The 16,310-nt window shown below is 45.2% G+C and overlaps 1 protein-coding gene across 2 annotated transcripts; it reads right to left on the reverse strand.

Annotated features, from left to right (window-relative positions):
* Positions 1–1,578: 1,578 nt before the first annotated feature.
* On the reverse strand, positions 1,579–13,644 carry LOC121971860 (probable L-ascorbate peroxidase 6, chloroplastic/mitochondrial). 2 transcript variants are annotated; one of them, XM_042523330.1, is made up of 12 exons: positions 13,421–13,644; positions 13,210–13,338; positions 12,324–12,444; positions 12,154–12,254; positions 11,972–12,059; positions 11,429–11,496; positions 11,268–11,354; positions 2,989–3,063; positions 2,838–2,915; positions 2,642–2,746; positions 2,426–2,512; positions 1,579–1,867 (listed from the first exon to the last, which is right to left on the reverse strand). In XM_042523330.1, exons 1-12 carry the CDS (start codon positions 13,601–13,603, stop codon positions 1,715–1,717), a joined length of 1,275 nt encoding a protein of 424 aa, XP_042379264.1. In that variant the 5' UTR covers positions 13,604–13,644; the 3' UTR covers positions 1,579–1,714. The 2 variants fall into 2 exon arrangements, with proteins under 2 accessions (XP_042379264.1, XP_042379265.1); XM_042523331.1 differs by having other exon boundaries at positions 1,754–1,889.
* Positions 13,645–16,310: the final 2,666 nt, after the last annotated feature.

Here is a 16,310-nt window from a genome sequence, read left to right on the forward strand (position 1 = left end):
GTCGAAACAGCATTTGGGCGTTGTCGAATTGTTTCCGGAGTGCGCACAGGAATTGAAATTGTTCTGAATGAATTGATGATCTTGAAGCTGCTGGTCGAATCCCTTTTTATAGCCAAGTTGGACATGATCCAAATTCACTGATCTCAGGATCAATGTTTAACTCGACGTTGATCGGTCGACTGATCCTATCTGAATCAGTCCGACTTTCTGTCTAGATGCTGCCTCTTCAGATGAATTTTTGTTCAGTTGACTGATCTGTCGATGATCCCTAGCTTATCTGGTCTAATCAACCCTACCTAATCAAGTCGTTACTTATCCACCATTCGATCAACTGAACTCGATGTTCGGTCGACCGATCCCTTAGTCAAGGTTGCCCGTGAATTGATATGATCACTGGGTTTCAGTCGACTGATTCCAACATTCGGACGATTGATTACGGCAAAATCTTAACCTGCAAAATGTTAGTCTTCCTGCAAAATAGAGTTAGAATAATAAGGAAATAATATATAAAAATTAACTTTTGACAGTCTCCAGACTGTCCGATCTTGACTTTGAATTTCATTGAAACTCTAGGTCAGACCGACGCCTACTGTTCTCTCTTTGGGGAACACACCCTTACCTATTTCTCTCAGGAGAAATTACTTTTTGTCAAACCAATCCTCCAGACCGTCTGGATTTTTGCTCAACGTCCGAGACTTCAGACCTTCATGCATGTTGAATGTCTGATCCACGACTCATCCAAACTTCCACCTGGTATCTGCGACCCCTATGATGTTTACCTAAAATCCTTGACTCTAAGATTTCACCCAAAATCCTCAACCCGCCAAGACTTTGCTTAGTCCTCAAGATCAGGACTTCATTGCCTAACTGCAACTAGGACTTTCCACCTGCCTAACCGCAGTTAGGACTTTCCACCTGTCTAACCGCAGCTAGGACTTTCCACCTGTTTAACCGTAACTAGGACTTTCCTTTCCTTAAGATCACTTAGGACTTTCTTGCACACTTAATTCAACTTGTTAAATAATAAGACAGCTTAACTTTGAATCTCTTTGCCATTATCAAAACACAGTTTCGATCGTTTGATACTCCCTGCACCAATAAATTAATCTAAAAATATTGGACTGATGAGTCACTCGCTCACTACAAACGCTTCCGAATTTACCCTGCTCTTGTAAATGATTAACTTGAATTTTTCTTAATAAATAATTGACCTATAAATGTTAGATTGATGAATTATCCGTTATAAATACTTTTTAATTTATCCTAGTAATCGGTGAAAAATTTCTATAAAATTAAATTGATAACTCAACAAATTAGTCGACGTAAATAGAACACGATGCCAACTAAATTTTTTTAAAAAAATTGTTAAGGGTTGACTCATTCTAAATTGCTCACCGTAATTTAGAATTTTGCCGAGGAGAGATTAACAAGAAAGTGCTTTTTGTTGATAAAGTATTAATAAATTAAATTATTAAAATAAACATGCGTTATCAAGAGAAAGTGTTTTTGCCAATAAAGTGTCTTATATATATAATACATCATAATAAATCCATCAAATGCATGTCCATTCAAATCGAATATCCTGAGGAAACGCAATGGCATATCCACATTTCAGCAGTTTAATCATATTTTAATTTATTCAATTCCAAATAGAAATAAACTCAGTCGATTAATATTTATAAATACACTTTCACAACACGCAGAAAAGAAACGCTCAGTTTACAATTAGCGATGTCACGAAGGCCAATCCTGCGATCAAGATCATGATATTTAGAAAGTAATTCGAATTGAGAGGCTTATCTGGACTGCCGCCAAATCCTTCGTACTCTGCCCTGATCTTAGCCTTCATTGTCTCAGAGAGCTCCTTCTGCAATTCACATGCAAGTTTCCTATATTATTAGATACTTTTTGTAAGCCAAATCTCAACATCTTTAGATGATTCATAACAAAACTATTCTATTCCACATTTAAAAAAAATCTTAAATATTTTCCTGTCATTTTATAATTATGATAATCATCCTTATTATTTATTCCTTGCTGCATTGCAAGAGATAGCTTTCTCCTCTATTCCACTCTCCAATGAATAAGATCCAGCATATATGGTTTAGATCCAATTCGCAGACTATATCACATGACCTGTAACCATCGAGATCCAATAACTCATTAGGGTTTGGGCTACCATCTTCTATAAATACTAGGATATGGCAATGGTGTGAGAGGACTCTTTCTATCATTTTCTTTTCTATTCTTTTGATAGAAGGGATTATGAGGTCTTGCTGGGATGACTCCCGGCGAGCCCTCAGACGCGTGTTCATTTACGTAGGTCCAGCCACGGGAGCAAGGGGCAGATGTCCAGAACCACAACATTCAATTTTCAAGAAATTCACATTTTGAGCAAGCAAGGCAGGTCAAGATAATCTTGTACCTTTCCATAAGAATACTTGGCTGCAACAAATGGCTCTGCAGTTGCTGCTGCGGTAACAGGCTTTGAATCATCAGCTATAGATATCCCCTGAAAAAAAAAGAAATGGCTAAGACGAAATCACAGAGTTTGTGCAAAAGAAATTTACGGGGGAAACTACTTTGCATCAAAAAAAATTTTTGTCTATGTATGAATTATCATTTTAAGTGTTAATACTACCTCCGGAGGATCAAATTTGGCACCTAAATTGCTCAGTTTAGCATGAGCTTCAGCATAATCTTTGAAAAATGCATCCTGGTCCTCTGCATATTTAGTAGCATAGACCTACAGATTGTATGTGTGATAAAAGAGCAAGTTGGATGCTTTTGGGAAATGGTAGAATAGTTACTTGTTAAGAAAGAAATTGTGTATTTACCTTAAAATTTGGGTCTTCAAATAGGGCTGCATCTGTCGGCAGAACTAGCAAGTCTTCATCTTTTCGTTCTTTGATTTCCTAAGGGTTTCTGGAAGTTAATTTTGCTGATAAAACTTTGGGCAATCCAAAGAGGGATTAGGAAGAAACTTACTTTGAAGTAAATATTATCAAACTTCAGCCACTGCACTGTCCATGACTGCCCACCAGGTGCACCGGGCCCATCTTTCTATCAATAAATTTGACAAATCAAGCAGGGATATTAGCAAATTTACGAAAGGAATGTTAACTATATTCTCAGCAAAGAAGAATCCTTTTGAAACATAGAACGAAGCAAACATCCTATAATTAGTCTAAAAGCACTTCTGTTTCCTGATATTGTCATTTCCATTTAAAAATAAAGGTAGAAATAAAACATGTCACATGCTTATATCAATGCAACTTTGCAAGCTACTTGGAGTGTTCCAAATGAACATTTCATATTGATAAGCACGTTAGAGAACTGAACCGGAGATGGATGAACAATGTAGCAAAAGCTTGTAGGGACAAGGGGAAAAGGCTCCAGATTAAGTCCATAATGAAGCAATGAGGCAAAACTTCTTCCTATAATGGTTTTTGACTAGCACTGTTGACTTGGCAATGTTTAAAAGAATTAAAGGCCAAATATTGTTGTTGTTTAATTAGCTTTAATGGATGAAAGTTATTTAAATACTAGCATTGTTCAATGTTGATGTAGGAATGTTAAAGAGAATTAAAGGCCATATATTGTTGTTGTTTAATTAGCTTTAATGGATACAAGTTAACAAGATATGAAAGTTGTTTTTGAATTGCTTATTTTCCTTTTTGTTTCAGCGGTAGACAAAGAAGATTAAGGTACATAAAATAGCTCATCGAATTTAAGTTAAAGCATAACTTGTCTACACCGCTAGCTTGCCAGAGGAATTGCATCTTCCATTTTTCTGGTTTTCCAGGAGTTTTCAGTTTTGTCAGCTTATCCTCCAAACATTTCAAGGCAACTAAATTTGTTTCAAGATGTTAATTTCTACAACTAACTACAAACCCACAAGGAAGTGATATTTAGTCAAATTTATTTATTTAATTAAATGACATGAACCTTGAACTTATGCCATCCAAGAAAAAATTTCTACTGGAAATATTTCAAAGATGATAAGGTAGAAGATTTCTTATTGGTCATCACCTTAAACAACAGTCACTGATCCGGCGGTAAGAATGGGGGACCCACAGATGGGGTCCCGTCCGAGCGGAACCAGAGATTACCCAGCCAAAGGTTTGGGTTTCCGACGCCAAAGCAGAACCGGAGCCGAATGGCCGAGCGGAGGTGTCCGCTCGGCCGAGGACAGAATGGCCGAGCGGAGGTATCCGCTCGGCCGGAATCGTCGCGAGGGAACAGTGGTTAGCCGAGCGGCCTATTCGCTCGGCTCGGGATATGATATGTCAGCAAAGGCATGATGATTAGACTGTACGCAAGATGACACTATTAAAGGCCCCACCATCACGTCACGGAAAGGTTGATACAGTAGCAGTATGGTCTTATGGATGCCCTTCTGACAGGCCCACACCTAGGCATGGTCGAAAGCAGGTGATCGCTTCGATTGGTGTGCCCAGGCTCCTTCGAGAGGTCTATATAAGGCCTCCATTTCTTCAACCGGAGGTACACAAGTCTACATTTTCTAAGTCACTTTCTTATTCCTTCGCCTAACTTGAGCGTCGGAGGGCCGTCGCCGGGACACCCCCCCGGCTCGGTTTTGTTGCAGGTTCGCCGGAGCACTCGAGGATCCAGCAGGGAGCGCCACATCCCCAGCGTCCATTGACCCTGGTTCGGACAGGATCAAATTGGCGCCGTCTGTGGGAACGCGCCTGTATCCGAGCGGAATAGATGGACGAAGCTGGACGACCTCACCGTGACGCTCTCCCAGGAGAAACTCGAAGCTCTAATTGAGGCAAGAGCAGCTAAGCTCGTGGAGCAACAGAAACAGAAGGCTCAAGCTGAGCGGATATCTGAGCGGCCCAGGAGGAACGACCGGAGAAGCATTAGAAATGGGGGCAAAATAAGGGTCCGACCAGCACTCAAGTGGGAGTAACTCCTGCACCGATATCGGTCCGACGAGGAAGCCATGATGAGTTTCGACAAGTATATATATTCTTCATCACTCCACGGGTATTCGGGAGTCGAGAAATTGGGTCAGAACCCTCGCTGGTCGGCAGGTCAGTTCTTCAGTTATCCTCTTTCCGTTGTAAGATTTATTATAGTTCCTCGAGCTAAAAGCCCGTGCCGCTCGGCCGGGAGTATATTAGCCGAGCCCCGAGCTCGATGGGAAGACCCCGTGCCGCTCGGCCGGAAGTGTATAAACCGAGCCAAGAGCTCGATGGGAAGCCCGTGCCGCTCGGCCGGGAGTATATTAGCCGAGCCCCGAGCTCGATGGGAAGACCCCGTGCCGCTCGGCCGGGAGTGTATAAACCGAGCCCCGAGCTTGATTGGAAGACCCCGTGCCGCTCGGCCGGGAGTGTATAAACCGAGCCCCGAGCTCGATTGGAAGACCCCGTGCCGCTCGGCCGGGATTATAAACCGAGCCAAGAGCTCGATGGGAAGCCCGTGCCGCTCGGCCGGGAGTATATTAGCCGAGCCCCGAGCTCGATGGGAAGACCCCGTGCCGCTCGGCCGGGAGTGTATAAACCGAGCCAAGAGCTCGATGGGAAGCCCGTGCCGCTCGGCCGGGAGTATAAGCCGAGCCCCGAGCTCGATTGGAAGACCCCGTGCCGCTCGGCCGGGAGTATAAACCGAGCCAAGAGCTCGATGGGAAGCCCGTGCCGCTCGGCCGGGAGTATAAGCCGAGCCAAGAGCTCGATGGGAAGCCCGTGCCGCTCGGCCGGGAGTATATTAACCGAGCCAAGAGCTCGATGGGAAGACCCCGTGCCGCTCGGCGGGGAGTGTATAAACCGAGCCAAGAGCTCGATGGGAAGCCCGTGCCGCTCGGTCGGGAGAATATAAGCCGAGCTCGATGGGAAGACCCCGTGCCGCTCAGCCGGGAGTATAAACCGAGCCAAGAGCTCGATGGGAAGCCCGTGCCGCTCGGCCGGGAGTATATTAGCCGAGCCCCGAGCTCGATGGGAAGACCCCGTGCCGCTCGGCCGGGAGTGTATAAACCGAGCCAAGAGCTCGATGGGAAGCCCGTGCCGCTCGGCCGGGACTATAAGCCGAGCCCTAGCTCGATTGGAAGACCCGTGCCGCTCGGCCGGGAGTATAAACCGAGCCAAGAGCTCGATGGGAAGCCCGTGTCGCTCGGTCGGGAGTATCCGAGCCCAGAGCTCGATGGGAAGACCCGTGCCGCTCGGCCGGGGTAACCGAGCCAAGAGCTCGATGGGAAGCCCGTGCCGCTCGGTAGGGAGTATATTAGCCGAGCCCCGAGCTCGATGGGAAGACCCGTGCCGCTCGGCCGGGGTACCGAGCCCGAGCTCGATTGGAAGACCCCGTGCGGCCGGGAGTATAAACCGAGCCAAGAGCTCGATGGGAAGCCCGTGCCGGCTCGGCAGGGCGATATTAGCCGAGCCACGAGCTCGATGGGAAGACCCCGTGCCGCTCGGAGTATAAACCGAGCCAAGAGCTCGATGGGAAGCCCGTGCGCTCGGCCGGGAGTATATTAGCCGAGCTCGATTGGAAGACCCCGTGCCGCTCGGCCGGGAGTATAAACCGAGCCAAGAGCTCGATGGGAAGCCCGTGCCGCTCGGCCGGGAGTATATTAGCCGAGCCCCGAGCTCGATGGGAAGACCCCGTGCCGCTCGGCCGGGAGTATAAACCGAGCCAAGAGCTCGATGGGAAGCCCGTGCCGCTCGGCCGGGAGTATAAGCCGAGCCCCGAGCTCGATGGGAAGACCCCGTGCCGCTCGGCCGGGAGTGTATAAACCGAGCCACGAGCTCGATGGGAAGACCCCGTGCCGCTCGGCCGGGAGTATAAGCCGAGCCCCGAGCTCGATTGGAAGACCCCGTGCCGCTCGGCCGGGAGTATAAGCCGAGCCCCTAGCTCGATGGGAAGCCCGTGCCGCTCGGCCGGGAGTGTATAAACCGAGCCAAGAGCTCGATGGGAAGCCCGTGCCGCTCGGCCGGGAGTATATTAGCCGAGCCCCGAGCTCGATGGGAAGACCCCGTGCCGCTCGGCCGGGAGTGTATAAACCGAGCCAAGAGCTCGATGGGAAGCCCGTGCCGCTCGGCCGGGAGTATATTAGCCGAGCCCCGAGCTTGATGGGAAGGCCTTGTACCGTTCGGCCGGAGATAAATTATCCGAGCCAAAGGCTCGAGGATCGAAGGCCCCGTACCGTTCGGACGGAGGTATATTAGCCGAGCCAAAGGCTCGAGGATCGAAGGCCCCGGACCGTTCGGCCGGAGGTAAATTATCCGAGCCAAAGGCTCGAGGATCGAAGGCCCCGTACCGTTCGGGCCAAAGGCTCGAGGATCGAAGGCCCCGTACCGTTCGGACGGAGGTATATTAGCCGAACCAAAGGCTCAAGGATTGAAGGCCCCGTACCATTCGGACGGAGGTATATTAGCCGAGCCAAAGGCTCGAGGATCGAAGGCCCCCGACCGTTCGGCCGGAGGTAAATTATCCGAGCCAAACGCTCGAGTATCGAAGGCCCCGTACCATTCGGACGGAGGTATATTAGCCGAGCCAAAAGGCTCGAGGATCGAAGGCCCCTGACCGTTCGGCCGGAGGTAAATTATCCGAGCCAAACGCTCGAGGATCGAAGGCCCCGTACCGTTCGGACGGAGGTATATTAGCCGAGCCAAAGGCTCGAGGATCGAAGGCCCCGGACCGTTCGGCAGGAGGTAAATTATCCGAGCCAAAGGCTCGAGGATCGAAGGCCCCGGACCGTTCGACCGGAGGTAAATTATCCGAGCCAAACGCTCGAGTGTCGAAGGCCCCGTACCGTTCGGCCGGAGGTAAATTATTCGAGCAAAATGCTCAAGGACGAAGGCCCAAGCCGTTCGGCCGGGCGTGCGATATCCTTTCATCGGCATAAAAAACCGAAGGCCCCGTGCCGCTCGGCCGGAGGTAACTTATCGGAGCCAAGCGCTCGACGACGAAGGCCCCGAGCTGCTTTCGGTAGGAGGTATATTATGCAGCAGGCTCGATTCAAGACCTGTCTTGGTTCGGCCGGGTAAACATTGTCAATTAGGCTTAAAAGCCCAACGAGCTCCGTCGTTAAAGATCGAGAGCCCGAGAGGTATAAATATACGAGCTCCGTCGTTAAAGATCGAGCGCGGCGCCGATCGGCTATAAATATCAAAAGATAAAGATCGACGAGCCGGCGTCTATAAATCCGAGCGGAAGACCGACGAGCTCGTCGTTAAAGATCGAGAGGCCGTCTAGCCTAAATATCCGCGCCGACGAGCTCCGTCGTTAAGATCGAGAGTCGCGCCCAGCTATAAATATCCGCGTCGTCGAGCTCCGACGTTAAAATCGAGGCAGGCGTATAAATCCCTAGCGGAAGACCGGCGAGCTCGTCGTTAAAGATCGAGAGCCGTACCGGCGGCTATAAAGCCGACGAGCTCGTCGTTAAAGATCGAGAGGCGGCCGAGCTATAAATATCCGCGTCGAGCTCCGCGTTAAAAATCGAGGCAGGCGTCATAAATCCCGAGCGGAAGCCAAGCGAGCTCGTCGTTAAAGATCGAGAGGCGCGCAAATATCCGCGCCCGCGAGCTCCGTCGTTAAAGATCGAGCGCCGGCTATAAATATCCGCAAGCGAGTTCGTCGTTAAAGATCGAGCCGGCAACCGGCTATAAATATCCGACGAGCTCGTCGTTAAAGATCGAGGCCGCCGGCATATAAATATCCGCCGTCGAGCTCCGGCGTTAAAATCGATAGGCGGCGTCTATAAATCCGGCGGAAGGCCGAGCGAGCTCCGTCGTTAAAGATCGAGACACGAGTCGGCGTCGCCGACGAGCTCGTCGTTAAAGATCGAGAGGATAGGCTATAAATATCCACGCCGACGAGCTCGTCGTTAAAGATCGAGAGCGCCGGCCGGCTATAAATATCCGCGTCGAGCTCCGAGCGTTAAAATCGAGAGGCGATACATAAATCCCGAGCGGAGACCAACGAGCTCTGTCGTTAAAGATCGAGAACCGAGCCGGCGTATACGACGCCGACGAGCTCGTCGTTAAAGATCGAGAGCCGACCGGCTATAAATATCCCGGCGAGCTCCGTCGTTAAAGATCGAGAGCCGCGTCGACCGACTATAAATATCCGCGCCGTCGAGCTCCGGCGTTAAAGATCGAGGCAGTAGGCGTCATAAATCCGGCGGAAGGAAGCGAGCTCGTCGTTAAAGATCGAGGCCGGCCGGCTATAAATATCCGCGCGAGCTCGTCGTTAAAGATCGAGAGGCCGTCTAGCCCAGCGCCGACGAGCTCCGTCGTTAAAGATCGAGAGCCCCGGCTATAAATATCCGCGCCGTCGAGCTCCGACGTTAAAGATCGAGAGACGAGCCGGCATCTATACCGAGCGGAAGACCGATGAGCTCAGTCGTTAAAGATCGAGAGGCCGACCGGCTATAAATATCCCCGACGAGCCCGTCGTTAAAGATTGAGAGCCGCCCGGCTATAAATATCCGCGACGAGCTCCGTCGTTAAAAATCGAGAACCGCCGACCGGCTATAAATATCCGCATCGTCGAGCTCCGACGTTAAAAATCGAGAGGCAAGCCGGCGTCTATACCGCGCCGACGAGCTCGTCGTTAAAGATCGAGAGCCGGCCGACCATATCCGCGCCAACGAGCTCCGTCGTTAAAGATCGAAACGCGCCGCTATAAATATCCGGCCGACGAGCTCGATCGTTAAAGATCGAAACCGGCCGCTATAAATATCCGCCGTCGAGCTCCGACGTTAAAAATCGAGGCGAGGCGTCTATAAATCCCCGAGCGGAAGACCGACGAGCTCCGTCGTTAAAGATCGAGTCGTTATCCGCGCCGACGAGCTCATCATCTAGCCATTCATTTCAAAACAAAGGGCGTCCCATCGTACGGAGCGTCACCGCCACTAGAGACGAGCCACGTGGCGCTCTGTCACCAAGCGCAATTAACGCGCCCATACCGCGCATGCTTCGGGATAATGAAAAAGACTTGCGCGATTTTCAAGAGGATTTAGACAAGCAAACATCCACATTGGGCGCCAAGGCATACAAAGTGAAGAGCCGAGCGGATAAATTTGGCATGAGGGCCGAGCGGCTCAAGGGATATCAGCAGCAGCGATAAGGCGACGACCGCCCGCTCGGACACACAGTCCAGTCAGTCGGACTCACTGCCTCCTTCGACTAGACTTGAAGGGGAGGCAAGTGATCCGGCGGTAAGAATGGGGGACCCACAGATGGGAGATTACCCAGCTAAAGGTTTGGGTTTCCGACGCCAAAGCAGAACCGGAGCCGAATGGCCGAGCGGAGGTGTCCGCTCGGCCGAGGACAGAATGGCCGAGCGGAGGTGTCCGCTCGACCGGAATCGTCGCGAGGGAACAGTGGTTAGCCAAGCGGCCTATTCGCTCGGCTCGGGATATGATATGTCAGCAAAGACATGATGATTAGACTGTACGCAAGATGGCACTATTAAAGGCCCCACCATCACGTCACGGAAAGGTTGATACAGTAGCAGTATGGTCTTATGGATGCCCTTCTGACAGGCCCACACCTAGGCATGGTCGAAAGCAGGTGATCGCTTCGATTGGTGTGCCCAGGCTCCTTCGAGAGGTCTATATAAGGCCTCCATTTCTTCAACCGGAGGTACACAGGTCTACATTTTCTGAGCCGCTTTCTTATTCCCTCGCCTAACTTGAGCGTCGGAGGGCCGTCGCCGGGACACACCCCCCCCCCCCCGGCTCGGTTTTGTTGCAGGTTCGCCGGAGCACTCGAGGATCCAGCAGGGAGCGTCACATCCCCAGCGTCCATTGACCCTGGTTCGGACAGGATCAGTCACTATTGCTCCTTTAAAATAAAATACTTGATATTTAAGGAACCATGTTTGGTTCATGAATGGAACTGAGTAGGAATAAAAATAATTATTCTTGAAAAAATGATATAGTAGAGATATAAAAGGAATATATAATCCATAATTTGATTGATGGAATGGAATGGATGATTTATTATCAAGTAATAGACATTGGACAGCCTCATAAGACCAAAATATACTAGCAGCAAAAAAGTTTCTTTAGCAAATTTTCAGAAGAAAAAAACAAATATGATAAGTTACAAAAAGCTATCAGTTAGGTCTATGGGAGGAATGACTAAGATGAGTCACAAATTTTTCATAGAAATTTGGATCTGGGATATTGTTCAAACCAAATGTAAGATAGAAATTCATAAGAAATAGAATTATTATTTATGCGAACCAAATGTGTGGTTATTGTCAATCAAACACAAGCTAAAAAGCTGCCAACATACTGTATACTTAGTTTCTGGTTTTCCCCAACCACTACGATCTGGTCTGGACCGCCCCAGTGTATGAGCACCAGATAGGGCCACAATCTCCTGCAGGACAAATACAAGAAGATTAAGAGAGATTTTCTCAAGCAATCCATGTGAAAGTTTTACATGATACAGACCTTGTCATTGAGGCCCATCCTGTAGAATGTATCTCGAAGATGATCAGGAGGTGAGCGTGGGCCAGCATCTGAAACAAATCTTACACCTCAAATCTTGAATGTGTTTTAGATAACTCAATCCTAGGACACTTAAAACAGATGCTGATTTTGAAGCAGCTATCTGCATAATTTCATGAACAAGGATATAAAATAGAAACACATCATGACCATGAGATCTACTTAGCTGATGTTGGACAAAGTTGGTGATCTACTTTAGCTTCGATTTTTAGTTAAAAATGCACTTTAACTTTTGTGATAGTGCTAAGAAAAGGCTCTTCTAACAGTAGAAGCTCAAATGATTAGTAGAATTTCAAATTTCTCCAGAGACACACTTCAACAGAACTACACAAGTATAAATGATGTTAGAATAGTGTCTTTAGTTCCAAAAGTGTTTTACAAACTTGCATAGGTTAGTTTTAATGACGGAATGCCCAGAAATGAGTAAATATTCAAAGACAAACACCTAATGAAAAATTCAAAATGTATGCATTTCTACTTTCTCACCAGGAAGTCTGCCCTCCTCTGGGCACTGTTCAGGCCCGGAAACATCTAGCCTTCCATATTTCATAGGAATTTGGGGCCCACCAGCCTCCTGAGAGACAACATAAAATAAAAACTTCAGTATAATAATATAGTACTAGATTAAAAGTGAGTAGCACTTAATGCACGTAGTTTAAGAAAATAACCTCGATTGCTGTAGCACTGGCTAATTGGAATAAATCTGCATATGTAATGTTTGGGTACTTGTCCTTAATGGGCTGAATAAGCTTTAGAGCATTTACAAGACCTGTAGTACTAAGATGGCATCACTCGAGCTCAATAGGAATTCAAATTCTGTTTGCAAATGAGTGATTACCAGCATTGGCTGCATGTTTCAGTTCTATTTCAAATCGCAAGCTTCCATTAGCTCCACCACATTTTGGCCACTCCTCAATATTTTTGTTGTATGTACCAGCATCATGCCATCCCAAACGAACCTATTAGCCATGGATCTATCAAATGTTACCTTACCATGTACAATTGTAAAGCAAGCTTTAGATAGTAATGATGATCCACTGATTTAGAAACTAGATAACCTTGAATCCCTGATGAATCTATACAATTTCATGTTGGAACACTAATCTTGCTAATAGATGCATATGGCGTCGGAATTTTTCCATAATTGTGGATTAACATCAACTACAACTGGTTTTGATTTTAATCAAAACTGGGCTAGATAAGTAGAACCCAGAATATTAAAGCATAAAGTTGTTCAGAAAGGGTTAAGGCATCATCCTATCATAATGTGATGGGTAGCTGTATGCCTAGAATCCTGATAATTCTTAATGGAGAGTTGTCTTAGAATATCTTCATGCTAAACAGGCTAGGTCCTTACTTCCCCATCATTCCATTATATGCTTGCCCCCATAAAGGCCGTTATTAAAAGGGAGAGGAGGAAGAAGAAGACCCAGTATCTTGGTATAAGATTTGTCTAACTAAAAAGCATGATCCAGACATCAAATATTCATACGCAAAACAACTATGCTTCTCCAAAAAGGAAATCACTATCACCAAGGCCTAATCAGATCTAGAAAACTTGCTAGAAAGAGCAAAATAAATCAGCCCACAGTGGTATATAATTTCAAAAAAATGGTCATTAGCCACAATGTAACAGTTGGATCAGTGAGATGCGGAAATCATAAGCATCAGTTATTGTCTCAGAGATTCAGAGTCAGATTAGTATCATAACTAGGAAAGAATACCAAAATAGGATGACAGAAGGTTTTGTTGAGAAGCTCCTTGATGTCCTCCCTCGCGCTTCTCAGCTGCGCCGGGTCGGTATCCGTGCACGGCACCGACATCACCCTTCCAGTGCCACCAACCGCCAGCCTCTGTGGAAGTTGCAGCGGAGAAAGCACGAATCGAGCATCAGCGCTATGGAAGAGGAGGAGGAAGGCAGAAGGGCGAGCAGACCTGGAATCGGCAGGGGATAGGAGATGCTAGCGGGGGAGAGGCGAGGAGGAGGGCAGTGACGGACGGAAGAGAACGGGAAGGAGAGAGGCGGCTCCGGCGGTGGGGGAGGGCGGCGGCGCGCGGCAGATTGGGGGCGGGGAGGAGGCAGTGGGCCACGGACGAAGAGAGCCGTTCGGCCATCATCCGCTTCCAATTCCGAATGGCTCGCGGGAAGAATACCGTTCGACCCCACCAACGATTCCTTTTGTACTCAGAAAGCTAAATTTGGGGGGTAAATAATCATTTCGACCCTATACTTTACCTTTTTCTGAAAGATATTCATCAAAGTTATATATATTTTTTTATTTTTTATTAGAAGTTTTGTCTTAAGCAGCTCTCACGGATTACCGAGATGAATAATATTATTTTTGCTCTAATTGATCATGCATTTGGATAATTAACTCTCCATCTTTAATTTTAAAGCCGTGCAATTGACTAGTAAACAAATCCATACTAATTACATGGAGTTTGCAATTTTGATGAGTTTTCTTTATATTTTTTATGCATATAATCACTTTTTATGTTGCTAATACAGTGATAAAGGACTTAGAGGTATAACTTTGAGCATTAAGATTTGAATTCTAGTGGAAATTAATATTCTAGAGGTTAACTTCTTAGTGCACATAATTGTACATGTTTATTTGATAAATCAATTATCAAAAAAATGTCATCTACCTAGAATATATATATAAAGGGATGATATATTATACACTCATTTATGCTCATCCTATGTGCACCTAGTGTTATTTTTTTTTTTTATTTCTTTTAATTAGTCTAAATATTATAGAGTAAACCTTAAATCCTAAAAATAAATTAAAAAGATTAACTCCAAGTGTTCACCGTTAAGTGTGCAACATAACATTTCCATGTGTGTATATATAGCCTAGTGATATGAGGTATACTTTTGGATCTAAAACTTGCCTTCCATCATGTTGTTTTTTTTTCTCGTTCTCCAGATTTTATCACTCCATTTTTTGCTGGATTTTAATATGTGGCTACTTTGATTTGATTTTGTGAAGAAAATGTGGAGTTTCCCCTCAGATTTAAATAAATTTGACTCTTGAGTTGATGGTATTTGTTTACCGTTTATTCTGATCGTAGCTTTTGTTGGGTTGTATTCCTTTTTGCACTTGGAAAAAGAGATCAATTGCTTCTCATCTAGTGGCCATATATTAATTCTGTGATCAAATGCTACTTATTTTGAGACATTTAGTGATGTCTTTAACCGTGTGATGTTCGTGCCATTCCTTTCCGATCCTTATGTTTGATGTCTGATGCGTGGAACACCTAAGGAAATGGTGAAAGCTGTGGCTGTCCTGGGTAGCAGTGAGGGTGTTAAGGGCACAATTTACTTCGTCCAGAAAGGAGATGGTCAGCAATCTCTGGAAATACTACTTCTGGAATGTTAAATACCTTTCAGATCCCGAAGCAATCTTGTGTGGAACATGTACAGATAGAGTGATTTGGCATTTTACTATCTATTGATTTTGCTACTGATATGAAACATTAGATGTTCTTAATTCCATTGTTGCCTTTCTTTAGGATCGATTTTTCTCATGTTGCCCTTCTACTTCTTCCCTCTCCACTACATTTTCTTAATTTTTGGCATGTCAAATAGTCTGGATTTTTTTTTTTTTTTAAAAAAAGAAAAATCTGTAGCATAAACCAATCTCCAGCTAGTCATAAAAGTTGCTGAATGATACCTCAATATGATATTAGTTTTTTCTTCCTGATTTCTCCTATTTCTTGTAGCAAGTTTGTTCTTGCAACAGATAATTGGATTGTGAAGGCAATCAGAAGGAACACAACTGGTACTGGAAGGATGAGATATCTCCGTCATATGCCACAAAGGTTCAAGAACAATTTCAGACAAGGTATTAACTTTTTCTTCTTCGAATTTGTAATATCCTAAACTGATATTAGATGGTTGACAAATAGTCGACAGATTCCCCATGAATGATATTCATTTTAGTACTCTCCTTTCAGGTACTGAAGAAACACCGAGAAAAAAGGTTGCAACTGTTTAAACTTAATTGTTTCTTTTTAGCATCTGGAGTCTTATGAGTGTTTCTTAAAACTTAATTGTCCAACGACAAGATTTCTTTGGATGCCCTTTGCTTTTTGTATGTTCATTGGTCTCAATTTGTGTGAACTCATTTCTGTCACACTAAAGAGAGTGGACTAAATAATGAAATCAATACTATATGATACAAAGATCATATTTCAACCTCATTTGTTGTTATGTTTTGTTGTTTGTTGTCCATTTGTTTTGTTATTAATGTTGTTAATGTGGTATGTTTGTTAATGTTGTTAGTGTGGTGTTGATAAGTTTTGGTTATTGATAAGTTTTGGACTTTGTATTGTTTTGTTTGTTGTTAATGTTGATAATGTGGTGTTGATATGTTGTTTTGTATTGTTTTGATAAGTTTTGGTTGTTTATGGAATTTGTATTGTTTTGTAGGGTTGCTGATAAGTTTTGGAAGCAGAAATCTGTTAAAATAATGTTGAGTTTGCAACGTCTTTTGCAACAAATTTGTTAATTGCAAAATTTCATAAATTTGCGATGAAAATATTTTTCGTCAAAAATTCATGACAATTCTTTTTTTTTTGTTTCAAATTTATGCTAAACTTTTTTTCATCACAAATTGTTGGCGAAAAAATTTTTTGTTGAAATTTTTGTGACAAAAAAAATTGTCACAATTTGTGTTTGTGATGAGTGAAAAATTGTAACGAATTAGCGACGAATTTTTATTTTTGTCACAAATTTTACGACGAATGTCTGTTTTTATTGCTAATTTTGGGATGATTTTTTATTTTTATTGTAAATTTTATAACGAATTTTACGACAAAA

This window comes from Zingiber officinale, chromosome 4A (assembly GCF_018446385.1).
Source record: "Zingiber officinale cultivar Zhangliang chromosome 4A, Zo_v1.1, whole genome shotgun sequence".
NCBI classification, from domain to species: domain Eukaryota; kingdom Viridiplantae; phylum Streptophyta; class Magnoliopsida; order Zingiberales; family Zingiberaceae; genus Zingiber; species Zingiber officinale.